Below are 16,872 nucleotides of genomic sequence, written 5' to 3'. Positions count from 1 at the left end.
TTATAGGGCTCTCCAAGGTAGATGGCCAACCTCATGTAACATTAACATTTTAGAGAGATGAACACCACACCACGTTGCATGCCACCTCCACCAATCTCAACCTATTTTACATCGTTCTCTTTGTTTCTTCTTTCACTACTAGCACTTAGTTAGCTAATACGATTAAACCTGGCAAGTGCACAGATAGTCATTCTCAACGATGCTATTTAAAGATTAGCCAACATTTATTTTGTCATGAAATTTTAAACCAAAAATCTTTACTTCAAGATATATTTGTCCTGAAAATTTAAACTGAAAAATAAAAATTCAGAATACACCAGCTAATTCTTAAATAACAAATCTTTAGAGTGGCTACCTAGTGTCATTTTTATCTAGTTTATCCTAGTATCTTTTACCTCCCATTAGCACTAGTATACTATAGACTACAACTATCAAAACAACCGATGAAAGGAAATGAATTAAGTTTTAATTTTTTTCCTTTGTTTAAACTTAAACCCTAGGTTCTCATAATACCTTTGTTACCCAAAGGCTTAAATATAGGGTACAAAATAAAAATTTTACAATCCCATGGACTTGTAATTCTGAAAAAACCCCAAATAGTTTTTCAGGTCTGCGTTTTGTAGCCGTTGCTGGAGAATGACGAAAGCAATGGAAACTGAGACTCAAGAGGTGGTGACGCCGGGACAAGTATTGGGTAAAGCGTCACAGTTGAAAGCCGGAAAAGGAGCTTCCGTTTCAACCGAACACGACACCGTTTACGCCTCTCTGACCGGTTTCCGTTCTCTCATACCTCCGCCTTCCGACTCTCCTGACCAGGTTTGCTTCTGAATCCTAGCAGACTAATCTATAATTATGTGGTTTTCATCACTTTCTGTTGACGATGTTTTCCTCTATTTTGTTAATATTTAATCATCAGAGACCAACAGTGGAAGTTACTGGTCATAAGTCCCATGGAGCTGTTCCTCAGCCCGGTTCCATTGTTTTTGCTAGAGTAAGTTTTCTTGGTTAAGACGACTATAATGGTAGTTTTCATGAATATTCTGCTCTTAACGTTTTAGTATTACCGGATTTGAATAGCTAATTTTTAAGTTGGATGAAAGTCATAACTCTTTCTGCTCCAGTATTTGCCTAAGAGTATAAATCATAAAGAGCTATTTAGAGAGATACATTGTCTCTATAAGATGTAAGTCTATCCAAAAACAGCTAGATGATATTTTGCGTTGCATAGATAACTCATAAACAAGAATGTTAAAGAATTTATTGAAGTGTTGTAATGTGGGAGCTGAAAATGCAGAGATGGGGCCTGAAAAAAGTTGGGGTTTGAAATAATGGTGAAGAGAGAGGGAGAAGAAGAGGAGGAGGCAGAGGCCATAACGGTGGGAAGGAAGGCTAAGGAAGATGAGTGGGTGAAAGTTTAATTGGGGACACGTGTCTTTTAATTAGTCTAATTAGAGACGTAAGTGTTGTAATTAGAGACATAAGTGTTCGCAAGCATGGTCATTAGTGAATAATGGCAATATTGAGCCCGAGGGCACAAGTGACCCCAATGACGGATGTTCTATTTCACATAGTTTTGGGGGGGGGGGATTTGCCCTTTTGCCCTTTTTTTTTTCATTATTTGATAGTCATTCCTTGGCCATTCATGACTTTGAGATAAGTTCTCCTTTTAATTATGTATATATCTTTTTGACAGGTCACTAAGGTGATGCCTAGAATGGCTTCAGCAGACATAGTTTGTGTTGATTCCAAGTCTGTGCGTGAGAAATTCACCGGCATTATTAGGTTAGTTAAATTGATTTCTTTTTCGGTTTAAAATATATGACCACAAGTTTAGGTTGACTCTTGACTAGTGATTTCATCAATAGTCTTATTCCTTATGTATTTTGGACAAAATGCTGAAGAACTCTGTTGAGGCGAAATACAGAGCCTTACTTCACAGAAAGTTGCTCTTGTAATGAAGTACTACACATAAGGAATATAAAGTATTACTGGTGTGACACATTTTTTTATTAATCAATGGTTGGTGTAGGTTAGTCATAGGAGAATGGCAAGATAGGGGTGGTGCTCTTTCACGCCACGATTTCGATGATAATTGCGCTGAAAAATAAATTGTATTAACTGGATGATTTTCTGCTTCAACAACAACAACCCAGTATAATCCCACAAATGGGGTCTGGGGAGGGTAGGATGTATGCAGCTTTACCCCTACCTTGGGCTGGCAGGGCAGAAAGACTGTTTCCGATAGACCCTCGGCTAAAGAAGGTGAAAGAAGCCCTGATAGCAAGTAATAGCAAGACAAATAATTAGTAAACTAAATCGAAGATAGCAACAGAGAATATGAAAGAGGTACCGATAACAAGTAATAGCAAGACAATATATTTGGAAAACTAAATCCAAGGCAGCAAACGAGAATATGAACGAAGTACTGTCAGCAAACTATGGAATTACCGATGGAAAGTAATAACAGAACAAGATATGCAAATATAGCAAACTAAGGAAAAAAGGGTACCATACTAGCACTAATACTATCGAACTATAGAAGACAAAGGGAAACGCACGACTACCTACTAACCTTCTGCTTCAAGAGGAATATTTCTGCCTAATATGGTCTTTTTGTCATAGGAGATAGATCAGAGCATGTTCTGGTAATATATAGTGTATATAATTGAGGCTCTATGTAGTATGTGGTCTTTCTATACTTGTTTGTACAGGTTGCACCCCCGAATGTACTTATTAATGAAAAGTACAATATTGACACAGATCATCTCATGCTTATGGTTGTTGGGCAATTCAGATAATAACCGTGGCTAAAAAGGTGTTAAGTTTGCTAACTGGTTTTTTCATGCTAATTTTGTACATAATATACTATTACCAACTGCTCCAAATGTCACAAAGTGCAAAATATGATAGATTTGCTGAAAGTGGTTGACGGTCTACATTTTAATTTGAAACCTCTGTTCAATACAATTATAATGATCGAACTGCACATTGTTGCATTGATGCTGTGAAAATGGGCTTTATGAGATGATCATAGGTCATAAAGTTACTGCTATTTTACGGACTGGTGTGTCATTTGGTTCAAAGTTAAATATATTATGTTGAAACTGAATAACGTAATTGTTATACTATTCAATTTTGTTTGTTTTTTCGTACATTTGTATGGAATATTGGGATATTCTCTTTGAATTAATCTTACAATCTGAGTAAAATTGATGCTTAATAAGGTCGTCGTATAGGTCTTGTGTTAAAAAGAAAGTGGGATAAAGGCTTCCCCAAAGAAGAGGGGGATTTGATACTCTAAATATTGCGTAGTGCCAGGTTAAATAGTGCGGGAAAATGTAGTTTAGTGGTTATCCGTGTAATATTAACATGTAATTTTTATTTTTGGAGCTGTCAAATTTCTCAACTTCATCTGTGAATTGTGTCACAGTAAGCAAAATGTATATCCCTTTATTACATTGGAGGTTGGAGGTTAGGATCTTTGGTATGAAGTTGCTCCTTTCCAATAAAGACCGCCCGGTTGGTTTGTCATGCATCCACCATAAAGCCAGTCTATTGCTCGTAGATCATGATGCTGCAGACCATTAAAAACCAATTTCCATTTTAACAACCCTTCTTATTGTTTATCTTGGTGCTCAAATCTCACATGGGGCTCTCTGTCTCCACCTTAATGAATTACATCTCTATGCTGAATTGCAGTAGTTGCTATTTTCAGATAGCAGTATGTTAAATATTGTACTAAATAGTATCAGAACTGAGCCTTAAATTTTAAGGTGTAAACTTACCAGATTACTAAGACTAACAGATTCCCCAGTCTTTACTCTGTTGACTTGCTTTATATGCACATTCATTGGTACTCTACAGTGCTGCAAGATTTTGGCTCAGAAAATCTAAAACTTCCTTTTGAATCAACAGGCAACAGGATGTGAGAGCAACTGAGATTGACAAAGTCGACATGCATTTGTCCTTCCGCCCGGGTGATATTGTCCGTGCATTGGTGGTAATCTCCTGTTAAACTTTATGACTAATACAAGATTAAATTTTTTGAGTGAATGCTGATCCCCAGAGGCCACCTAAGGCAATGTAAAGAGCTAGTACTATTATCCAGGGAACTGAAGTAAAAAAGTGCAAACAGGTGGATAGCATAAGGTTGAAATCCCAAATTCTGAAGATATTAAGTGCTTTAGCTAAGTGCTCTACAACCACGGGTTAAAGTGGTTGTAGAGGGCTGCAGTTGCATTTTAGTCCATCTTGAGAATCCATACGAGCCATTGGCCTTTCCTACCTAGAGTTGGCAATATTGGGGAATCTTAGTTGTTCTTGGAACTTAACTTGTTTGTGAAGTGTGTTGACTTGCTCCAGTATTAAGTATAATTTCTTTATATTCTTTCTTGAAAAGCTATCACTTGGAGATGCACGGGCATATTATCTGTCAACTGCAAAAAATGAGCTGGGTGTTGTATCTGCTGAAAGTGCAGCTGGTAAGGGTTTTTTCATCAACTATCCTGTTTGTTTGTTCTTTTTATTTTGATGATCCATATTCTTTCAACTTTGTCAGTGCTATTTAAATTTGATTCAGAACACGACTGACCCTCTCGCTTGCCAAAGTAATTCCACTTGAAATGATCGTCGTTGAGGACACTGCTAGATGATAAATTAAATTTATCAAACAGACATTAACCTGAGTAGTTTGGCATGTTAAATGTCTAGTAAATGGGTCAATTAGAAGTAAACTTTCTTGTGCATGCATTTTCTCCTAATGGAGAAAAATTGAATTCCAAAACATTATCATATGGAGGGATAGTTGTATGAAAACCTTTGCATTTCCATCTTGCTAGATGCTAGATGCAGTTTGAGTTGATATCATAGCCTGTTTAGTTGTAGAAGCTACTCTGTATATTTAGGAAAATGTTGTTTGTCAAATCATTACATGTTACGGATGGCCTAGGATTGCAGGGTTTAGGTTCCTAAAAGGTGCTTGGTAAACTTTTGCAGGTGGTACCATGGTTCCAATTAGCTGGACAGAAATGCAGTGCCCTCTAACAGGTCAAGTAGAACAGAGAAAGGTGGCCAAGGTTGAAGCTTGAGTTGGCTCAATTCAGATTGTGTTGCTCTTAACTGCAGCCTTCTGCCTTTACCTTTTTGAGGGAAGGAGAGCAATTTGTTTCGTTTAAATTAGAAAACTGATTTCCCCAAGGAATGCAGCATCTACCCCCCCCCCCCCCCCCCCCAAAAAAAAAAAAAAAAGAAATAAAAAAAGAGGGGAGGTGGGTGCAGGCGGCAACTGTAGCATTTTGCTTTTGTATCATAAGTAAAGTTTGATATTAAGTTGATTTAGTCCTTTCTAGTTTAGCATCAAATTTTGATAGTTTAGGTCAAGGAACCAAGAAGTCATTGTGTATTGAGCACTTTCAGTAGACCATTTTGTATGTGGTACATTTTTGAGAGGTTACTACTTGTGATTGAAAGAGGAAATTATATGGTAATGCGCTGGTCTCTCTCTTCTTATTTGTTTATTGCATTAGGCATTTTACTGTAGTGGAAACAGAGAGCAACTTGATCAGTAATTAGTTTCCCATGTAAATTTATAAATTCGAACTGAATAAACAACTTAATCTATTTTTTTTTGGAAAGAAATTACTCTGAATTGGTTGGACTGAAAAAGGAATAGGATCAAAGTTGACAGGTTGAGATTTATTATTATATATAAGCACGTCAAAATTGGGTGTTCATTTTGTTGTTTGATTCAATTTGTATTATTTCGACCCTGCCAATCACACGAATAACTCTGAAAAATCCAGATCCTTAAAGCAGAATCGTGGGTGGGGGCCGCTCGGTTTTTCTGTTTTCAGTTTCATATATGTACAACCACCCTATCGGAATAGAGTCAATTTGGTTTGGGATTTGCAGACGTACTCTATATTTGTGTCACATTTTAACTTGTACTCTATTTTTAAAAATTATTAATTTGATAGTCAGTTTGACAAAAAATCCGTAATAATATGATAATTATACCCCTGACAAAAGATATAAAACCCGCATCACGCATTAATCACGTGATTTGCAACCTCATTCGTAAAAAAATTCACATTGAAGCAAAAACTTCATGCTAATGCATGCTGAAGTTATTTATCCTGCAGTCTACAGTTTTGCATTAGTTTTATCTGAAACTTCAGTCTAAACATGCTGAAATTTTTTAGTTCATTTGCTAAAATTTCAGACTAAACATGTTTAAATTTTTGTTCTGCAGTATGTACTTTTCTAATGAGTTTTTTCTAATGCATGCTGAAGTTATTTAGTTCATTTGCTAAAATTTCATACCAAAATATGATGAAGTTTTGTCTTGCAGTTTACAGTTTTGTCATGAGTTTTATCTGAAAGTTCAGTCTAAACAAGCTGAAGTTTTTTAGTTCATTTGTTAAAACTTCAGACTAAAAATGCTTAAGTTTTTGTCTTGCAGTATGTAATTTTCTAATGAGTTTTTGCTAATGCATGCTGAAGTTATTTAGTTCATTTGCTAAAATTTCATACCAAAACATGCTGAAGTTTTGTCCTGCAATCTACAGTTTTGTCATGAGTTTTATCTGAAACTTCAGTCTAAACAAGCTAAAGTTTTTAGTTCATTTTCTAAAACTTCAGACTAAACATGCTTAAGTTTTTGTCTTGCAGTATGTAATTTTCTAATGAGTTTTTGCTAATGCATGCTTGTTTACCCGAAAAACGGTACAATTGAATTTGTTCAGTTTCTAGACAAGTGAATTAATTTCATCCAAAAAGTAATGAAATAACTGATGAAATATAAAATACTTAGCCTTAGAATGTAGATGGAATGACAGAACTGATGAATCCAGGAACAGGGTTTCCGGGCACAACAATGATGAGATCAAAAAAGCGAGAGAATAAAATTATATTAAAATGTTGTGGAGAATAAAGTGAAAGCCAGAAAATTCGTCCTCTTACAATGATAACAGAGCTCACTATTTATAACTACGTCTAGGAAAGGAGGTCCTAAGATCATGCCCTTCTTTAATGTCAATTATGAGGGCCATTGATAAAGATGTAACGTTAGACATAAATGCCAAATTCCTTGTAATGGGCCATCATCCTTAATGCTGCGAAATATTTTGTATTAAATGTTACCAAGCGCAAAATATTTAATACTCCTTTTATGATCGTTATTCCTTCTGGTGACAAGTGGAATAGCTATGTTCAGTGGCCATCCCCATCTTCCATTCCACATGTCCTTCCTTTAAGTGGCCACGTGTCATATCGTATTTTTCTCTATACAGATAGTCCCCCTGCTTTCCGGTGACACAATTTTGAGTTACCGGAAAGTTGGTAGAAAGCACCTTTTTAGCGAGAATTACTATAACTCCCTTTGAAGTTTTCTGAAAGTTGATTAGATGTACGTCTTTCCGCATTTAATGCCCCGAACATGCGTCATCCCACGATTCAACACAATTTTTTTGCCGATTATCGAGGTAATCATGGCCATGAATTTAGCCGCCAGAATTTTAGTTATACACATCGTCCTCATCTTATGTACTTCATAATTTCTCAAACTTCTAACTTGCATCTTTATTTTTCAACTTTTCTCTGATCTTCTTCGAACCAGAAATTTTCCTTCCTTCAATTTCAATGGCTTTCTCTTCAAAACGTGCTAGTTCTTCAAAGGGCAAGAACAAAACCGAGGATTTCGTTCCTCCAACAGTGGGTTCCATCATCTCAAGAAGGCTTAGTACTTTGAAGGATTTTAAAGAGAAATTTTCTACTATAACCCTCGTACATGGGATGTTAGTAGATACCCTTCTTCCAATCACCCTTCCAGTATTTCTGTTGTGAAGGAGGACTGCCGCTGCCCTGAGTTAGCTATTATTGCTCCTGATTTATCGGAGAGAGTAACCCTTCCTAAGGAAGGTTTTACATATTTCTTCACGTATCCTATTACATTGGGTGTATTTTCTTTGAGCAGAGAGCTTGATTCCGTAATTGCAGAGTTTTGCCTTCGCTACCATGTATGCTTGGCACAGGTAAGTCCTTCAGTGTGGAGGACGATCGCCTGCCTTCGGCGTTTGTACCAAGAAACTGGAGAGGAGCTAAGCCTAGCTCATATGATGAATCTTTATTCCCCCAAAATCTTCTGTGGGGGAATGATAAACCTTTGCAAGCGTAGCCACTATGCTTTATTGTCTAGCATGGATGATGACAACGACCGTGGGTGGATGGAACGGTTCGTTGCAGTTGCCACCAGTGACATTAATACAACAACAACTTCATCCTTTCCGGTCGCTTGGAACCGCTCTCGTAAGTTCCCTTTAATAAACTGTTTCCTACTAAATATTCTTTCATGCTCGTATCGATTATTCAACCTTCGTTTGTTACAGTGACTCAATGGATCCCACCGGTGATAGAAAGCGTGAACCGGTGGGTTCAGAATATCTTGGACATCACAATGCCCGAAACTCATTTGTGGAAAGAGTTGTCCCTTAAATATGGGTGGAAGGACAAAAATTATGGTAACTTTGAATTACCTTGTTTCCATTTTCTGTATATGAAGAACTTGGTTGAACCCTTCTTACTTGTTCATGAAATTAGGTCTACCTGCAGGCTCAGCTGATATTCCCGAGGAGGATGTTTTGGCCTACTTCGGGCGCAAACGTTTCTTCACGGAGTTACCGGCCAGAGAACAAGCAACCAAAGAGAAGACGTTCCTCTGTGGCCGGGGAAAAGAATAAGAGGGAAAAAGTTGATATCCCCGAGTCATCTCCGGTGGCGATGGTGACTGGTCCTCCTTCCGGGATGGTCATAGAGACTGTGATGATCGATAATGATGAAGAAGCTAGTGATGAGGGAGCTTCTTTACATAACTGACGATGATGTATCAGCACTTTGGGGAGAATATGATTTAGTTGAATATGCTAACTCCCACTTATGGGCCCCAATTGCTATAACCGGTACCACAGGGCTGAGTATCGGGTCCGTGCCGTCTTTAGTTGGCGAGCATCAAACAACCAGCACTACATTTGATGCAACTGCTTCTCGCTCTTTAACTCCATCAGCTTCATCTCTACCTTCACCACCACCAGCAACTGCTACATCATTTTCATCTTCATCCACTATTCCAACAATGGTTGCTACATCATCTCCATCGGCTGCACCTAACCATGAAGAAGGTGTCCCTCCTCCACAGTCCCCAGTTCATGAGAATTTGAGGCAAAATTATGCTGCCCCTTTTGAAAATCCACAAAAGAGGAGGAGTGTTACTCTTTCGGTCTCCACGGGTGCAACTTGCTTTCGAGGCTGGTGAAGCTTGCTAACTATCTGAATCCTTTGGCTTCGGAAAAAATACTGGGAGAAGATTCAAACACTCTCGGGGGAGTGTTTTTTGAACAATGCTATGCATAACGCCACAACGATATGTTCCTTTCTTCTTTTGTTATTTCTTCTACTTTCAAAAAATTGTACTCTAAGTTTTACCTCTTCTTATTTTGTAGGCCAATTTTCTTGCTTCTGAGGCCTTCAAAGGCTGATTCGTGAGAAGGAAGAACTTACTTCTGAACGGGATCAGCTTTTGGCGAAACGGGACCAGACTGTTCTCCGTCTCTCAGAACTGGAAACCAAGGCTACCTAGGTCGTTGTTTTGGAGGCCCGTTTGCATCAAAGTGAGCAAGAAGTGGTAACCCTTAGCCAAGAAATTGGGCCGTTGAGGGTTAGATTTGATGAAGCCAAGGCTAAATGGGCAGAAGTCCAGAACATCGTTCTTGCAGCAACCGATCGTGAGGCTGCCTCAACTGAAAGAGTGATTAACTTGGAGGAAGACTTAAAATCCAAAAGTGAAGAGCTTGCTGCTGTGGTGGTGAAACATGCCCAGCTAGAAGAAAAGTATAGGAAAACTATCGAGCATAATAGACTCTTTAGTTCAAATGTCAATGAGCTCGACGTCAGTCTTAAATCTGCTAGGTCCGCCTGGGAAAAAGTTTCCGCCGAAGTTACTCAACTCAAAGAAGAAATCAAGCACCGAGCAGCTTTCCTCATTGTTGAAAAAACTTATTCCATGTATAGGATGAGGAGAAAAACTTTGGAAGAGGCCAAGAATGGTATCATTGACATTGATGCCAAAATTGCTAAGGCCCCAGAGCTTGAGTTGGCTGCAAAAAATGGACTCCCGGCGCAGTCTGACGCTCCAGGTTCTTCTGATTCCGATTCCGAGTTCTCGTAAACTGAAGAAGGATCGGAAAGCGATGATGCCGAAGACCAAGCTAGGGAAAATATTGAGCCATCGGTGGAACCATCTACTACTCCAGGGGATGCATATACTTCTCTTCCTCCTGATTTCGGAGACGCTGCAGTTTAGCTTTTTCTTTCTTTTTCTATTTTGTACCTTTATCATTTTGACGCATCCTTGTAAATAAAAGCATATTTACTTTCGTACTTTCTCAAGTACTCTGCGCATGTTGTTCTGTTCGTGCTTTATTATGTGTAATCCTGGATGCTTTTTCTTCGAAGCATTTTGGTTCCAAGTATTATCCCTTTTTCGTGAGGACTTCCATGAGTATTTGTGCAAGTTTGCTTTCTGCATCTTCTTCGTATGCAGCTTCGAGTGTATTTTTCCTCAATGGCATTCTAGGTTCCGGGCATTGATTCTTCCGGAACCAACCCTTTAACGTGAGGGTTCTTATAAGAGAAGGCCTTCTTATGTTTACGGTGCTATTGAAGAGGACGTCTCATGTTCATTACGACACTAACATTTGAACTACTTATTTAACTTTCAAATGGCAAAATTAGCTCATCGTTCGGACAAGAAATAAGATAAAAATAAAAGGATTTAATTTTATTTAATTCCTTCTATTTTAAAAAGTACATAAGCATTTTGCTATGTAGAAAAGAAATTTCCATGACTTGTGGCTATCTTGAACAACTTGTTTCTATGGGGATGGTTGCGCAGTCCTCGGTCCCGATGAATGTATTCTGTTCCCGAAATTTCATTCCCTGGTTGACGTGGCATTCAGTGTTGTCGTATTCTCATATCATTCACCTACAGTGTTCGAATGCGAAGAATACGAATTAGAATACTGGAAGTCTTGTATCTTCGAAGATCCCACCAATGAATTGCTAGGTAATCCTTCACTCAGCAACATATCTTGTTTCCCTTAGGAAACCATACTATCAAGCGAAAGAATATCTAATAGTCCTCTAGTGGTTTGTGCTCGTGAATGGTCGGGTAACCTCCATTCGGTAGCAAACTTAACTTCCCGGTGAGCATTTGCTATCGAAGCAAAGATTATCTAATCGTACCCAAGTCGAAACTTGTTCGTTTGCCTTGTTATGAAAGGTCTTATCACTGCTGTCTTCGTAGTATGCTTTCCGTCGCTGCCTCATTAGAAACCTTGCCAGAAAAATACAATTGGAACAAAAACTAAACGAAGGGAAAAAGAGTGCAGCACATACTATCCGTTTGACTGTTGTTTGTCAGCAGTAATATCTTTTGAGGTGAGCCACGTTTCAGTTGTTGGGAAACTTGTCTCCGTTCTGGTTCTCCAACTCGTATGATCCTTTCCCAGTGACAGCTAAAACCCGGTAATGGCCTTCCCATGTTAGTCCTAACTTGCCCACATTTAGTTCTCGAGTGTTTTGAGTTACCTTCCTCAAGATCAAGTCTCCTACTTTGAAATAACGGAGGTTGGCTCTTCGATTATAGTATCGCTCCATTCTCTACTTTTGAGCCGCAATTTTGACATGCGCCAAGTCCCTGTGTTCCTCGAGAAGCTTCAAGTTGATTAGCATTGCTTCGTTGTTCGATTCTTCGTTCGTCTGGAAATACCTTAAGGTTGGTTCCCCTACTGTCACACCCCAAAACCGAGGAGCGCGACCAGCTCCCAACCGAGTGAACCCGACCGAGCAAGCCTGTTAGATTTCTTTCTACCCAAACTCATCCACAAATGAAGATAATACATATTTTCATTAATTAGACAAAACGTGATCATGTCTACAATACCAATTCATTACCAATAGTTTTCATTATTTTAAAGTCTCAAATGGGACAAATAATACAACCACAACATAACATAGTTTGTCTTTTCCAGCACCAATACACAACCCACACTATGTCTACGAAGCCTCTATAGATAAAGAAGAGTACAATGATAATGTCGGCTACAAGACCCCGGCTATACCTCAAACAGAATACACAAAGAACAAAAGATACATGACACCGGGATGAAGTGGGGCTCACCAAGTCAGCTAGGAAGAAGGTGTACTGCTATCACTGATCAATACCTCTTGCTGTGAAACCACCTGTATCCATTTAAAGATGCAGCGCCCCCGGCAAAATAGACGTTAGTACCGTCGAATAAGACTAGTATGAAAACCAAACACCAATTTAAGAATTTAGAAAAATAATATGAATATGATAAATCATGGCGACAATAGCATGATATAGCTAACCGTTTAAACCAGAGCAAGCTTATTAAGAGCTATCAATATCATTTATAGGATTTAATATGAGATCCTATGTAACCATATCCACACAAAGCGGCCCTACCGCCTCACCCGATGTATGCGAGTGGAGGTATAAGTACAATACCACAATTCTACTCAAGCGGCCCTGCCGCCTCACCCCAATGTATGCGGGTGGATATATAACCATAGTACCACGAACTTACACAAAGAGGCTATGCCGTCTCACCTCAATGTATGTGGGTGAAAATGCATCAATGATACCAATACCAACACAAGCGGCTATGACGCCTCATCCCAATGTATGCGGGGGGAAATGCATCAACAATACCAATACCAACACAAAGCGGCTATGCCGCCTCACCTCAATATATGCGGGTGAAAATGCATCAACAATACCAATACCAACACAAAGCGATTGTGCCGCCTCACCCCAATATATATATACAAAGCGGCTATGCCGCCTCACCCCAATGTATGCGGGTGGTGGTGCCATAACAATACCAAAACTATATACAAAGCGGTCGTACCGCCTCACCCCAATGTATGCGGGTGGAGATGCAGTCCCACAATACCATAATCTCTACACAAAGCGGTCATGCCACCTCACCCCAATATATGCGGGTGGAGGTGTATCACAATCACAATCTCTATTCCATAATCCCCACACAAAGCGGTCATGCCGCCTCACCCCAATATATGCGGGTGGAGGTGTATCACAATCACAATCACAATCTCTACACAACTTGGCATAATAACTTTCACATAAATCACGACTTGAAATTATAACATGTGGATACACAATCCATAGTTTGGAACATATCCTCAATTTATAATGCAATATGATAAGAGCATTTGAAACATGAATTGAACATATATCTTCATCACAAAACTTATCGGAATACTCGATTTGAAATCAACATCTCGGAACTTACAAGGGTCATGGGAATTCCAATTCTTAAAGAAGAGTTTAGCCAACATACCTCACTTGAGCTTCCTTACACTCTAAATGTTCCGGAATTCTTAGCAACTTCAATCTCTAAGATGAAGACCTAGTGAGTTTCCCTTCTTAATCTTCCAAAACGTGAGCAAAAATTGAAGAACACCTTCTCACTCCAGGGCACTCTCTCACTCTAAAATGTCAGATTCTAGCTCAAAAATGGCCCAAAGAGTGTATTTAACGAAATAGGGTCAGGTTTTAAAAACCCAAAAATGGAGCTCCGGAACATGTTCTGCGGTCGCATATGCGACCTCATAACGGATATGCGGACCACATATCGGTCGCATAATTGCAAACCAAATGACCAAAAATCTGTCTGTGTATGCGGTCACTATGCGGTCGCATAGTCGACCGCATAGCTGCTTCTTGAATGGCCCTCTCATGCTCACTTCTGCGGCCATTATGCGGCCCGCAGAGTGATTCTGCGGTCGCATAATGGATCGCAAAAATACATTTTCTGCCAAAAAGTTTTCTTTACCTTTCCGTGCATTGTTCAACCCCAAAAGTCCGAGCCGCTTAGAATTTCTATAATCCTCAACATGTAAAACCAATTAGGCGCCACAAAACATTATTTTCTTTTGCAAATTTTTACGGGGCCTTACACCTACTTCCACCGGTATTAAAGCCTCTGCGCCTTACACAAGGGAAAAAGGGATTTCTCTCGTGCTTGACTTGGTCGTTGTTCGGTAGGCCCATAGAACCCCAGGTAATTCTTTGGAAAAATTGCCTTTTGCTGCTTCTAATCTTTTCTTTAGATTTTGTATAATCACTTTGTTTGTTGACTCTGCTTGACCATTTGCGCTCGGATGATAAGGTAAAGAGGTAATCCTCTTTATTTTCAAATCTTCAAGGAACTTTGTAACTTTTGCATAGATAAACTGCGGCCCATTATCGGATGCAATCTCTTTTGGTATTCCAAACCTGCAAATTATGTTTTCCCACAGAAAGTCGACCACTATGCGTTCTCCGATCTTCTGATTAGGACCTGCTTCCACCCATTTAGAAAAATAGTCTGTCAAAATTAAAAGAAACCTTACCTTTCCAGGAGCCAGTGGTAGTGGTCCGACGATGTCCATCCCCCATTTCATGAACGGCCACGGGGACAGAACCGAATGTAGGGGTTTTGCCGGTTGATGTACTAGTGGTGCGTAGCATTGGCACTTATCACATTTTCGTACGAAGTTTTTGGCATCTTGTTCCATACGGGGCTTGTAATATCCTGCCCGAACTAATTTCAGCACCAAAGAATCCGCACCTGAATAGTTGTCGCATATCCCTTCGTGGACCTCTCTCATGGCATAGTTAGCTTCTGATGCTCCTAAGCACCGGGCCTTGAAAGGAAAACTGTACAATTGGCCTTTCTTGAAGCTATAACGTGCAGATTTGGCGCGTAAAGCTCTTGATGCTTTGGGGTCTTCGGGCAACTTTCCATGCTCGAGATAACCGATTATTTCGTTTCTCCACTCCCAGGCCAAACTAGTCGAATTCACCTCATAGTAACCATCTGTGTCACAAACTAAGTTCATCAGTTGTACTACCGTTCTTGATCCCAATCCTTGGACTTTTGTCGATAAGCCCAAATTTGCCAATGCATCTGCTTCCGCGTTATCTTCCCTCGGGATATGAATAATTGACCACTCTCGGAATCGTGCCAATAAAGCCTGAACTTTTACCACGTATTGCTGCATATGTTCTTCTTTGGTGTCAAAAATTCTATAGACCTGCTTCACCACCAACTGCGAATCACATTTGATTTTGATGATTTCAGAGTCAAGCCCCCGCGCCAATTCGAGCCCTACAATCAAAGCTTCGTACTCTGCTTCATTGTTAGTTAAAGGAATTGTTCTGATGGATTGCCTCAAGGTTTCCCCCGAAGTCCTGATCAAGACTATTCCAAGCCCGGACCCTTTTACGTTTAAAGATCCATCCGTAAATAAGGTCCAAACTCCTGATATCGATTCTGACACCATTATTTCCTCCTTGTCCACCAGAGGCAATGGTCCCGAACTGAAATTGGCCACGAAGTCAGCCAAGACTTGCGACTTAATTGCAGTCCTCAGTTTATATTCTATATCGAACTCGCTCATTTCGACGACCCATTTGGCCAATCTACCCGAGAGCTCGGGTTTATGAAGGATATTCCTCAGAGGGAAAGTAGTCACCACAACTATCGAGTGGCATTGGAAGTAGGGCCTCAGCTTCCGAGAGGCGACTACTAGAGCTAAGGCCAGCTTTTCCAGATGTGGGAAGCAAGTTTCTGCTCCTATTAAAATTTACTAGCGTAATAAATGGGAGTGTGTGTACCTTCGTCCTCCCGAACTAAGATTGCGCTTACCGCAACTTCTAAAACCGCGAGGTAGACTAGCAACGTTTCACCTTCTATTGGTTTTGAGAGCAACGAAGGGTTTGACAAATATTTCTTCAACTCCTTCAAGGCTTGCTGACACTCTGGTGTCCATTCGAAATTGTTTTTCTTTTTGAGTAGAGCGAAGAAGCGATGGCATTTTTCTGATGAACGGGAAATGAACCTGCTCAAATCTGTCAATCTCCCTGTGAGCCTCTGGACTTCTTTTACGTTAGACAATTGATCTGGGATGTCCTCTATGGCTTTGATTTTGTCGGGATTTACCTCAATTCCCCTTTGTGAGATTAGGAACTCTAGGAACTTACCCGAACTTACCTCGAAAGCACACTTCTCGGGGTTAAGCTTCATATTATACTCCCTCAGGATGTCGAATGTTTCTTGAAAATGCTTCAGGTGGTCACCTGCATTCAAAGACTTAATGAGCATATCATCTATATATACTTCCATAGTCTTTCCAATATATTTTTCGAACATCTTATTCACAAGCTGTTGATAAGTGGCTTCGGCGGTTTTTAACCCGAAGGGCATTACGTTGTAACAATATGTACCAAAATTTGTTATAAATGAAGTCTTTTCCTGGTCTTCTGGGTTCATCTTGATTTGATTGTACCCAAAATAAGCATCGAGGAAACTCATTAACTCGTGCCCAACCGTGACATCAATCATTTGATTTTTTGGCATTAGGAATGAATCTTTCGGGCACGCCCTATTAAGATCCTTATAATCTATGCACATGCAAAATTTATTATTTTTCTTAGGAACTACTACTACATTGGATAACCAGTCCGGGCTAACTTCATCTGATTTGAGGGAAGGTGTCGGTTCCAGTAATTGCTATGCCACACTTTCCTTTCCTTTGCTATTGGAGACCAAAATTGCATTCATTTCTCTTGTCTCCGGTTGATCACCCCTTTTCTGTTTAATCCCCTGGGGTGCCAGAAACTTTAACAATTGGTGATATGTTGAAGGCATAACTTTTATCTCGTGCAGTCATGGTCTTCCCAAGATGATGTTATACCTCATGTCTCTATCTACCACTTCGAAGAGAGTT

General features: G+C 39.7%; 1 protein-coding gene across 1 annotated transcript; it reads left to right on the top strand.

Moving 5' to 3' along the window:
* Window positions 1-543: 543 nt before the first annotated feature.
* LOC104087112 (uncharacterized) lies at window positions 544-5,486 on the top strand. Its single transcript, XM_009591514.3, has 6 exons — window positions 544-816; window positions 917-991; window positions 1,694-1,782; window positions 3,916-4,000; window positions 4,400-4,481; window positions 4,996-5,486. The coding sequence occupies exons 1-6, from the start codon at window positions 637-639 to the stop codon at window positions 5,085-5,087; spliced, it is 603 nt and encodes a 200-aa protein (XP_009589809.1). The 5' UTR covers window positions 544-636; the 3' UTR covers window positions 5,088-5,486.
* The last annotated feature ends 11,386 nt before the right edge of the window (window positions 5,487-16,872 follow it).

This window comes from Nicotiana tomentosiformis, chromosome 5 (assembly GCF_000390325.3).
Source record: "Nicotiana tomentosiformis chromosome 5, ASM39032v3, whole genome shotgun sequence".
Lineage (NCBI taxonomy): Eukaryota > Viridiplantae > Streptophyta > Magnoliopsida > Solanales > Solanaceae > Nicotiana > Nicotiana tomentosiformis.
The sequence above is the reverse complement of the archived record's forward strand: the minus strand, read 5'-3'. Positions and strand labels throughout refer to the sequence as shown.